We start from the raw sequence: 12,790 nt of genomic DNA on the forward strand, positions 1-12,790 counted from the left end.
TAGATTTTTAGCTTCGACCCTTAGTAAAGTATATATAGGCACAGTCCCTCTATAGAGGGACTGTGATATAGGTCATACGTCAGAGCAGTCGTCGGTAAATCTCTTCTGCGGTCTATAAATCAAGTGGTCGAGTCTAGTCTCAATCAATGACGACAGACTAATAGCTCAACCCATACGGTACAGACCGTTTATATCAGTTAACTGCCATGAACCGCAAGAACCAGGAAGTTCAAGATGGAGGTTATGGATGGTTTGTTGTATGTGGATGTCATGTGGTGTTGTTTTTCTGTCTGGCAGTCAACGCTTCGGTTGGTCCATTTTTTGTGCAATTTCGCATTTATTTCAACGTAGGTGCCGGGGAGACGTCTTGGATAAGTTCATTGGTGTCTTTCTTCACCCTGACAACAGGTACGTAATAAACGATAGGGTTAATGCATGCAGGCCTCGATTTGTTTTTTGTTTCGGTTTATCCTCATCGTCCGATTCGCACATTTCGCTGATGCCAGGCCATTCTTGGTCGTTCCTATACGTCAATATAAATGATGTTGAGACGACGGCCGAATCTTGGCTGGCCATCTCTCTGTTCTCCCATGGTATGCATCACGGTTTTAGTAACCGTGCATGTATGGAACCCCATGGCTACGTATAAAGCACGTGTCGATCGTCCTTCAGGGCTTGTGCGTATCTTATCTACCCGAGGCCCAAACGGGTAGTCAGAACAGAACACCTGTCAAATTTGCAGACGCAAATATTATTTCCGCGACCTTTTCTGTGGTTCATATAAGTGTCATTGCCTTGTGTGGCACGCAGTGTGTCACCGACAATATACCTACACTAATACGGGGTCGAGTTGACTTGGGGTAAAGTTGACTGGGGTCGGAGAATATATTATAAAGACCGAAATGTCCATTCCCTGATAATTCTTCGGGGACAGGGATGGATAATCCACAGTCATGACCGTAGTTGAATCTGTGCATATCAATTACATGTACTAATTTACATAAATTAGTAAATGTTTGGCTCTTCCACAGATATAAGTACCTCAGATCTGATTTCAATATGTGCTTTTGGGATAATCAACCAACCTGACTGAGATAACAAACCTGGGTAGTTCTTGGTTGATTTCTGAATATTAAATATCTAATTTTCATAATAATGAAATTAAACACAGGAGTTGTTTCTCAGCTTCCTTTGATTTTTATTGATATTGACCCTATCTCTCTTTTTTTTCTCTCTCTCCCCCTATCTCTGATAGAAATATTGAAAAAATTCTTTGAATTAACATTTTGTGCCCTGCATCCCTTTGAAGGTAGTAGCCTGAAGTATATGCATTGAATTATTGAATGTTTATACACAGGCTACAAATTGAACAAGGTAGCATTAGAGGTGAAAACTTTGTTTAACAAACAAACAAAAATGCAATCACGCTAACCAATTGGAAGATGAACTGACTTTTTTTCCCCAGAATGTATATTATACATAGAAATAAATTTGTTCATGTTAAAAATTTTGAAATGTTAAAAAAACCTCACGAAAAAATAAAATGAAGACTACATATATATCGTTAAATCAGACCATCTTTTTTATTAAAACAGCCTATTTGTTATTTTTAGCCAGAGATTTTATTTTTTTAATTTATTACATTTTTCCACTCGAAAAAAATGCATTTTATTATCTCTATTCAGCTATAATAACGTTTGTCTTATCCTATTTATTGTTTTTCCCCACAGGTCCAGTAGCCAACATAGCAGCTAAGAAATTTGGTTGTCGTTCTGTGGTTTTATTTGGTGGCGTTCTGTCGTCAGCTGGCTACATCATAAGCTCATTTGCTACCAGCATTTATTTTCTTTATTTCAGTATTGGAATATTAGTAGGCAAGTGTCTATCATTATGTTATATTAAGTCATCAGTCTGAAAACCTGGGCTTTCTGAGTTTGTTGTTGTAATATTTTCTATGGAACCGTGGATTACTGTGAGAGGCTGTTTTTTTCATGTTTTTGGCTACTGGTATATAATATTGTCATATTGTCGCATATTCAAATACGCCAAGCTGATTGGAGGCTAGCTGGTCATGTGATAATATGCCCCTCAGTTTATGCAAATCACACCAACATTCCACTCCAATGGCATCTGTACATAGCTAGAACCAACAACACTAGAAAAAGTGTATTTGCTAGGACGAACCAGGCAAGCATACCGTGCTGGTTGCCAAATTTGGTTCACATTTGGACATCAAAATGCGAAATGTTGGACAGGTTTGATAAGCTCAATGACTACCACAATCAAAACAATATTGTCAATGAAAATGCAGAAAACCATGAGGAAATTTAAACTTGTGTTGCAAGAGCAGCTGACAAGATGCATGTGCATGTGCACAATTCACATACTCAAGCAAATGCACAACCAGGTTTGCAGCAGGGTCCGCAGATAACTATATGAAATCCAAAATACTCTTGTCAATAAATGTTGAGAATAGGATAAATATCAGTATTGTTTAATAATTGTTCATTATTTTCCGTATTTTGACCACACAGAAGTGTTGCGAAATTGAAACGATGAAATATTTTGTTTATATTAATTAACACATTTCACAATGAAAGGCAAAAAACGAGGGCCTTGCTTAAAAACATATTTAGGCCACACTGATTTAATTTTATGGATGACATCCTCTGAAGACCCCAAAACTAATGCGAGAGGGCGAAAAAAAAAAATTCGGCCAAAAAAAAAAATGCTGCTAAAATCACAGGACTACGGAGCTATTATTACGAATTTAACCACAGTGTATCAAAAAAACAACAAGTCTTTATTTGTAGGAGGCACATGTTGATGTACACATTTCGTACTGTATTACTGTCACAGGTATCTTCACCTTTGATTTTGAAAAGGCAAGAGGATAAGGCAGATGTTAGCTTTGCCAAACGCATACACATCAACTCAATAATAAAGAAAAACTTACTGTGTTGTATTGAAAAAAAAAAAATAATTAAAAATGAACAATAAGTTTGTCAACAGCAACCTGGAAATTAACTTCTTTGACATTCAAACTACAGCTTTTAAAGTGACACTTCAGATAGACTAAGTGTAGACACAAATGCTCTAGAACTACTTCAACTATGTAACAAATTATAAGAGGCTCGATATTGAAAAAAAACACCAACAGAGAGTCAACAAAAATTTGGATGCAGAAAATTATGTACATGTATCTTGATGAAAATTTGTCATATGATCAAAATATTACTGAATGTGTGTGCAAGCAAATTATCCGAATCAGAAAATGAAAAAAAAATAATAAAAAACTTTTCTTCACCCCGTAAGGGGACTTCGGCCAAGGAGCTTAATCTGCTGCTTTCGTTGCAGTTTTGTCGACTTCAAAGCGGACAAAGCAACCGAACTGATTTGTCGCCTGACGGACTTTTAGGCCACCATACACCTCCACTCTTCTCCCATTTCTCTCATCATTGCAGAAGAAACGCGGGACAGCCACTCTGGACAATATGTTCTCAAAGTTGTCTGGGCGAAACTCGCTTGCCGCTACCGACCTTTCATATAGCTGTGTAAACGTCTCCCTGGCCAACGTCAATTGCGTACCAGTCTACAACAATCCCTCCGTTTCACCTCTGAACTTAAATGCTCACGTATTTTGGTGGTGTGGTCGCCATGTTGGATCATTTATGGCAAAATTTGCATGTTTTGAGGCAATCCCTTTCCCATGGGTCTTTTCGCTTTACGTAACGCGCATCTAACTGTGCGGAGTTTGGTTTTGAGGTAGTCCAAAACGAGTTTTACGACAATTCGGCGCTTTGCGACAATGTGAGTCGGCAAGTTCCGGACAGAAAACCGATCTGTGGAGACTCGTCGTCAGAGATTTTTTTTTTTCTTTTTTTTTAAGAACAGGCGAAAACTAATGCGCGCGCGGATGTCATCCATAAAATTAAATCGTGTAGCCTTATTACAAATTGTATTTAGGCAGATCATCAGCTTTCATTGAAATTCAAATATTCGATAGTGATTGGCTCAAGAGCTAATTACATTGTCTACGCTGAGCACAAAACCACCCACCCACATACTCAAAATGTGGCACTTGCTGATGAATAATGTTGAACTCTCTCAATAATATTAACTTAGAACTAATGTTTGTGTCACAGTACCATTCCTGGATTGGTCAATTTTAATTTTAATATTCATTTTGATTTATAGAAATGTACATAACGACCACAGCTTTATGTCTTTCACTGTCTAGGGTAAAGGTTAGAAATTTAGATACACATTTAAATAATATGACCAGCAACAGCTTACACTGATCCAAAAATGTCTGCTATTTGCATGCAGGCTCTTTATTCACAAAATGAACATCCCCTTTTGATTGGATGAATTATTCATGAGACTTAGTCACATACAACAGCAATTCTGGGGTAATTCCCACAACTGTATCGTATAAATTTAATTCCTAAAGATGTTTTTTTCCTGTAGGTGTCAGCTATGGATTGATATTCGGCCCTAGCGTATCATTTCTAGGTCAGTATTTTCAAAGACGTCATGCTATGGTCAATGGTATAGCCTATTCTGGAGTTGCGTTTGGTATAATCGTATTATCTCCATTGTTTCAACGCTTAATTGAAGTCTATGGCTGGAGAGGGTCGTTAATGGTGCTTGGTGGGATGAACCTTAATATTTGCGTCTCTGCGGCGTTATTCCGACCACCTGCTACATGTACAGAACATCAAGAACCAATAACTACATACGAGGAGTACGCGAAATGTGGATCAATAAGCCATCTTTTTGATTGGTCTTTGTTGTGGACCGATTGTCGTTTTCGCTTTATTATTCCTTATTGTATGTTCATAATGGGGTTCGGTTACTACGCTATTATAGTCCACTTACTGCCACGTGCTGTCGCCGCAGGGATTGAAATACACAGTGCCGCTTATCTAGTATCTGCGATGGGTGTGGCGTCATTGGTGGGACGTTTAACACATGCATGGTTGCTGCATACAGTATCAGTTGTGACTGGTCTACAGCTGTGTGTAAGTGCAATGGTGGTTTGTGGTTTAGCAACTCTAATAGTGTGCTCAGCTACGACCTTTGAACCCATGATAATTTACTGTGTTGTGTTAGGTTTATCATCAGGCACTTTCCTTCCTGTCATTCCGGTGGTAGTACGGGAAATGCTGGGAAGTGACCAACTCGGTGCTGGATTTGGTTTAGCGAATTTTTTCATGGGTATTGGTGGTGTTCTTGGTCCTCCAGTCGCGGGTAAGTGCTTATAACTTTTGACATTCAATCATAATTTTTTCGGTTTTAGAATTTGTGATTTGACAGAGAAATAACTTGTGTAATTATTTGTAAAGGTACAAACATCTTCTTTAGGTATTCTCCATTCATTTCAATTATATTAATCAGGTATGAAAAAAATCAGTAACATTTTTGAATTCGGTGTTCAATATTGATGACAAAATCACCACCATATCATTTGACTGACAATACTTGGTTTTGACACGTGTCACTTTTATTTTTATACTTTATATAGGATGGTTGTATGATTTCACAGACAACTATGACATTTCATTTTATCTGGCTGGCAGTTTACTAATTTCTACCCTGTCTCTACTGTGTATTGATTGCCACCTTAGAAGTAAATGTGATAATGATCAAGAGAAGAAATCTGTAGATGTTGATGTAAAGACACAGATACAGACACAGATACCAGTACATTGATTGGGATAAAAAATAAGTTGGCCCCAAGGTGTGGGTGTAATAGCAACCTTTCCAGAGATGCTAATCACCTATTTGAGTGACATCTACAGAGGGTAACGTCATACTCGCCTGGAGCCCGCTACCGTGGTCAGAGTGTCTTGTTCTGTAGGGTGAATCCTGATTGCAAGATACATGTAAAACGCGATGGGTCATATCTGAACATTACTTGTGATTATAACTATTACGATTATATGCATGAAATCTCTACTTTAAATGATGTGCATTGCTACTTCCGAATAAGGGCAAGTGCACAATTAAATTAAAATTTTCTGTTATCTTGCATGTTTTATGAATCTATTCACATTTAAATGCAGCACTTTTTTTTTGCAATGAGACATTTATTTTTATACTAAAATATCTGAATTACTTTGAATAAAGCTGGAAATTATGTCCCTTAAAATAATTAAACAAATAAGGCACCAATGTTTTTGTAAGATATTTACATCTTTTAAGGACATTCGGTAGACTGATTCCCCACTGTTGGTTCAACCCCAAAACTTGTTTGTATTCAAAATTAATTATGACAATGCATATTTATATTGAAACAAACTATGATAAAGGGAATTATATATCAAAGGGAAAGGTCACCAGAGTTCAACTATGTTTGTCAATTGATAATGATCTCTGCAATTCATCTATTATTTGTGAATATGTGGGGATCAGAAAATGTTTGACTCGCAATAATGGTTACAAAATATAATATGACTTACACAAAACTTCAGTCACTTTTCTTTATTTTTGACTCCCATGTGCGAAGCACAAAATGGGAGTCTTTGCAGTTAGTGTGTCTGTATGTGTATGTGTGTATGTGTGTCCGACTGTTCCACTGCTTTTTCAAGAACCATACATCGGTTTTTGATGAAACTTGGTGCATAGATGCTCTGGGCCAATGCGCAGATTTGATTAGGTTTTGGTAAAAATCCATGCTCGTTAATTACCTAATTTGCATGATAATTAGCTAATTTTTAGCTGTTCTATGACTGTTCCACTGATATCTAAAGAACCACTCATTGGATTTTGATGAAACTTGTTACATAGATGCTCTGAACATATGCGCAAATTTGATTAGTTTTTGGTAAAAATCCGTGCATATTAATTACCTAATTTGCATGATAATTAGCTATTTTTTAGTGGTTCCATGACTGTTCCACTGATATCTAAACAACCACTCATTGGATTTTGATGAAACTTGGTACATAGATGCTCTGAACTAATGCTAGGTTTTGATTAGTTTTTGGTAATAATCCGTGGATACTAATTACCTAATTTGCATAATGATTAGTCAATTTTCGGTTTTTCCACTGATATCTCAAGTACTAATCATCACATTTCAATGAAACTTGGTACATAGATGTCATATGACACTGCACAGACCTGATAGTTTTTATGGTAATATCAGTACATATAATTACCTAATTTGCATAATTAATTAATTTTCAGCTTTTGATATAAGTAGTGAGCATTACATTTCGATGAAACTTGGTACTTACATACTCAAGGACTATGCAGAGATTGATTGTTTCGGATAAATATTTGTGCATATTAATCACCTAATTTGCATAATTAGTTAATTTTCAGCTTTTCCACGAGTATCTCAAGTACTAATCATCGCATTTCAATGAAACTTGGTACATAGATCCTTTAGGACTATGCAGAGACCTGATTAGTTTCAGGGTAAATAATTGTGCATATTAATTACCTAATTTGCATAATTAATTTTCAGCTTTTCTACTGATATCTAAAGTACTAATCATCACATTTCAATGAATCTAGAATTATGCAGAGACCCAATTAGTTTTTGGTAAATATTTGTGCATATTAATCACCTAATTTGCATAATTAACCAATTTCCAACTTTCACACTGATATATCAGGTACTAATGATCACATATCAATGAATGTTTATACATGGATGCTGTAGGACAATAGACAGACCTGGATAATTGTGGGTTAAAATCTGTACATATTAATTACCCAATTTGCATAATTAACCAATTTTAAGCTTTCACACTGATATCTAAAGTACTAATTTCCATTTTAATGAAACTTAGTACAAAGATGCTCTAGGACAATGTACAAACCTAATTAGTTTGGGGTAAAACTCTGTTCATATTATTTCCCTAATTAGCATAATAATTCATAATTTTTTGGTTCTAATCACATTTCAATTAAACTTGGTACATAGAGTTTTTGTTACATTGCGCAGACCTCATTAGTTTTACAATCAAATCTGTTCATGTTAATTTTCTGATTTGCATAATTAGTTTTCAGCTAAGTAATTTCAAAATATATTTAATGTGTCTCCAATACTCTCAGCACATGGGAGTTCTTTCTAAGCTTTCTTTGATATTAATTTTGTTGAATAGTTTCTATTTATTTATCATATAATATATCCTGGAATTATAATACAAGTTTGTTATGCTGGGTTTCTACAAAATTTCTCTTGTACTGCCTTATGTGTCTATGATTGGAGGATGGTATTGTTATATAGGAAGAGCAACTATGCTAATTAATCATACAAGTAAAACAATCTTTTGCTTCAGTGAAATGTAAATAAATCTTTTTTTTGTAAATGTTGTGATTTCGAAATATATGATTAATTTAATAAAATGGCACAGAAAAATAGGAGAGAATAATGTCTTTTTTCTCCATGCTTCTTTGTCTTGAGCCGCTACTTGCCCCTGCCCAAGTCTTGTATCCCCATTGATTTCTTTCCTTTTCCACAATTCTTCTCCAGTTCTCTTTCAGTACCTTTCGCCCTCTAATGCCCATGTTAAAGCGATTCTTGAGAATGGTAAAGCTGCAATATTCCCAGGGACGTTTCTGCACTTTGTGATTTACAGACAGTACGATTACCATTGTTGTTGCTAATGACAAATGCCCATCATTTATAAAGATCATTGTACTTTTATATTTTTATAACTCTTTTGTTCTTCTGTTTTTATCAAAGTGTATACTCTATGGTTTCAAATTGAGAGACAATATTATTATTTTCTTATTAGATATTTGCCCTGAATTGTACATCTTTATTTTTTTTAATTACAAGTTCACAGGGTGTAGCTGCATATCTATCTAATTGGACATAAACATTGCCACGTGAGAGTGTTTTTTTATTTTTAATCAGAAAATAACCAGCAATTTTAACGGTGTTCTAATAAGAATTCCTTGGTCAAATTTTCACAGAATGTTCTTTAGATAAAAATCTATATAAAAAACGAAAAAAAACTATTTTTGATTGAAATTCACAAATAAACTGCATCTCTACCTTAAATTGATAACACCTTGTGAATGTTCAGATCAGATCTCATCTCAGAAGTATCAGATCTCATCTTAACGACTGGAGCTCTTCTGGCGGCAAATCTTCATATGGCATTCATGCAGGAATCAATATCAAAACGTTTGGCAACCTCACCATGAACTACACGAAATTGAAAAACTGGTGAACAACTCTCTATAGTGGCTGGCCGTGCTGCACCCTCTCACGGCCCAAAGTAATCAACTCCCGACTGTGAGAAAAAGTGGTTCTGCAATAACAAGCCATTGATCATAGTAAAATGATTCAAACTGTACAATGAAGTCCATACCAGAACCATTCTATAATATGATCAAAACGATCGTAACGCATGTCAAACACGTGAATCAGTGTAACCACAGTCCCTCCACACATGTGTTGAGGGACTGGTGTAACAAACTTAAAAAGTATGTGTAACATACACGGATAACGCCACCTATGGGAGACAAATGAAATGTCACGAAAGTTAGTAGCTATTACACAGCGCTGATATCAGGATGAACGCACTGAATTAGGTTGTATGCAACTTTTCTCTTCAACAACAAACGAACCAAAGATGGTGACAACTACAACCACTTTTCCTAACTGGCGCACTAGTTGCTCAATGGGTGCGACTCGATCTAACAAAAGCTTCTAATCAAGGACATAAATTAACAGTAAAGTTGTAACATGTACAAAACTAATGGTGTGCAATAACTTTGAAAAACAAAAACTTCCTTAAGATCCCCACCCCGAAACTAACTCTCCGGCCCAATGTAATTGTATATGCCCCTTCAGATCACCATACGTGTCTGGGGGAGGGGAATATGCAATTAAAATAGGGGTCAATTCATATTACTGTACATGTGAATCACACAAATATTTCATTGTTAGTGAGTAATCAATTTTAGCGCTGTGCCAATTCAACATACCTTCCAAGAGGGGGGGCAAGGGTTATTTTCGTTCAACGTAATTGCAATATTTTTTTGTTCGTACAACGTAAATAGAAAAAATAAATTCCATAATTCTGTAATCACAGGCTGGACGTACAACGTAATCAATCAAATATTTTTTTCGTACACTGTAAAAATGTGTCATTTTTCTTGTACGTACAAAAATTCACATCCAAATAAAAAAAATCGTAAAGAATAATCCAGGGAAATTACATTTTAGAAACTGTAAAACGACTAGATGACACAATTCACTACAAAATTGAATGTCAAGACGTAAAAGGCCCTCTAACCGAATGAGGAGCATTACGAGGGTAATATGCGCATGCGTCTCTTCACACGGCGCAGCAATGGCGGAGAATTTGAGTCGGAGAGCTCTTCGGACCATTCAATGTTCCATTTGTTAACACTGTAAACTGTAAAAACGTCTTTTTTTTCTTCGTAAATTGTGAAAAGCCCTTTTTATTTCCCGTAAAACTGTACCAGCTACCCCCCCCCCCTTGCCTCCCCTCTTCCAAACTACTAATAACCAGAATATGCATTACACAAACTAAAAACTAACCAACCTATCAACCTTAATATCAACTATTCAAATTAGTCCCCGTTCGAACGAAGTCCGAAAACTGGGACTTGTGTTTTAACCTTCGTGCGTGCGTGCGTTCGGACCTGTATCTTAGAAATGCCTGGACCAATCACAATCAAACTTCAAACATACATCATACATGACATTATACATATGCACATCAATTTGTTCCACGATCTGAATGGCGGCCATTTTTGTGCTATAAATACGTTAGACATTATAGGATCTTGATGCACATCATTTTGTTTTTCAGATAAGATTAAAAATGGCCGACTGGCGGTCATTTTGTTTTAAAGAATGTGGTTTTAGTGCCATATCTCTGACTTGCTTAGACTGATTATGTTCATTATAAATCATGTCATAGATATACAGATATATTGGTTTGACGATCCTATTCAAAATGACCATTTTTGTGCTAAAAAAATCATCAAATATCAAGCATTTCTGGAATTTATGGATGGATTTTGTTCAAACTTGGTACATACATTAGACATTATGGGTTCCTGATGCACGTCATTTTATTTTTCAGATTGGATTTAAAATGGCCGACTGGAGGCCATTTTGTATTAATGAATGCAGCTCTAGTGCCATATCTCTGACATGCTTTGACTGATTATGTTCAAATTTTATATATTCATTATACATGTATTCGAAATGGCTGATTTTGTTTTAATTAATGCTGTTCCAGGGCAATATCTCTCAATACTCGTTTGACGATCAGATACAAATGTCAATCATTTTAATGTTAAACAATCATCATAATCATATTCTTATTACTATAGCAAAACTATATATCTTAAATTCGATAACTAACGGGGACTGTTACATACTATCATCTTTTGCAGACAATTATATTTAAGCTCACTTCCAAAAATTGGGATATTTTAGATTTATTGTTCGAGCTCAATTTAAGTGATTGAAGATTATGTGTTTTTAAATCACATTAGGTTGATCTATACAGTGTTATGACAGATCGAATATATTAATAGAAGTAGCAATCTTATTTTGGCAGGTTACTCACTTACCTTGCATTTGTACCTGACAGCACAACTCCTATATGAAAGGCTGAATGGTTATGTGGTGATTCTGAAACGAGCCTGGGGTCATGTTGTGGTTTTTCACCCCAATGCGATCATTATTAGTCTCCATTCGGGCGCAATCCAACAACGGGAACTTATGGATTGACCTCCTCTCTCAAGGCTGACCCAAGACTGCATCTGTCTCACGACTGCGTGCATCGTGTTCTCGCCAAGACCAACTAAAACTCCTTTATTCACTCTCAAAACCATAGCCAATTACAGGGGAGTACAATAGAACTGGTGATGGTTGAAGAACCATAACTGCCTCAGCTCAAAGATTGTTATGTAATACAGGGGAATGTGAAGGGAAATGTATTGTAATGTTATCTCTGTGTAATTTACAATATATCTGCATTAACCTTCACTGTGAAGGAAAATATGGGAGTTGACTTAAATGACTGGTAAAAGCAAGGCTGGTCAAATTCTGCGAAATAGTAGTTAGAATTTCGAGATACGCAATTGACATATTGTGAGATATCAAAATATGGATGATAAACAGCAAGTGATATTCCAGAGATGTAGTTGAAATTGAAGCAAAGGAGTGACCTATTAATCCATGAAACATACTCACACATATCCGTACATGTCATCCTGTCTTATTGTGTGTGGGCAAAGCTGTCATGCACACAATCGGAAAAATATGTTATTACTGTAAATAATTATGAACAATAAAACTGAAAATAAAAACTATGAACAATTAATAAGGAAAATATGTGATTTGCTATGCAGTTTCCCAGAAGTGCATACGAGTCGTCAAAACGTACAGTTTGGTGACAGAACCCAAATGAGAAGTCTGGAGTCACGGCGAATACTCTCTAGCGAGTCACCCCTCTAAAACGTCATTACTGTGCCAATGACATTGAACTTTGCTCTTCCATAAAGCAGCAATTTCCATCTTCAAATAATCAAAATAAACTTGATACCCTGGCGAAGCATGTCTATTGTTTCACAACGACTGTCCCAGGGGATTTTCGTCTTCCCAATTTTTCAAGATAAACGTCCCAGGGTTGTTTTGTGTACTAGAAGGACATGTTTATTGGTAGCATTTCTTGTATTAATTTCCATTGCATAAAAAAAGAAGAAGCAAATACTGTTACTGAAGCACAGAATTTGCATGAATCCCCCCCCCGGCCATTCACGCAAACTACAAACG

At 36.0% G+C, this 12,790-nt stretch overlaps 1 protein-coding gene across 1 annotated transcript; it reads left to right on the forward strand.

Moving 5' to 3' along the window:
* Positions 1–203: 203 nt before the first annotated feature.
* LOC100376742 (monocarboxylate transporter 12-like) lies at positions 204–6,470 on the forward strand. Its single transcript, XM_002739185.4, has 4 exons — positions 204–408; positions 1,731–1,874; positions 4,471–5,253; positions 5,528–6,470. Exons 1-4 carry the CDS (start codon positions 207–209, stop codon positions 5,713–5,715), a joined length of 1,317 nt encoding a protein of 438 aa, XP_002739231.3. The 5' UTR covers positions 204–206; the 3' UTR covers positions 5,716–6,470.
* The last annotated feature ends 6,320 nt before the right edge of the window (positions 6,471–12,790 follow it).

The sequence above is a fragment of the Saccoglossus kowalevskii genome, chromosome 2 (genome assembly GCF_978046115.1).
Source record: "Saccoglossus kowalevskii chromosome 2, keSacKowa6.1, whole genome shotgun sequence".
Classification (NCBI taxonomy): Eukaryota; Metazoa; Hemichordata; class Enteropneusta; family Harrimaniidae; genus Saccoglossus; species Saccoglossus kowalevskii.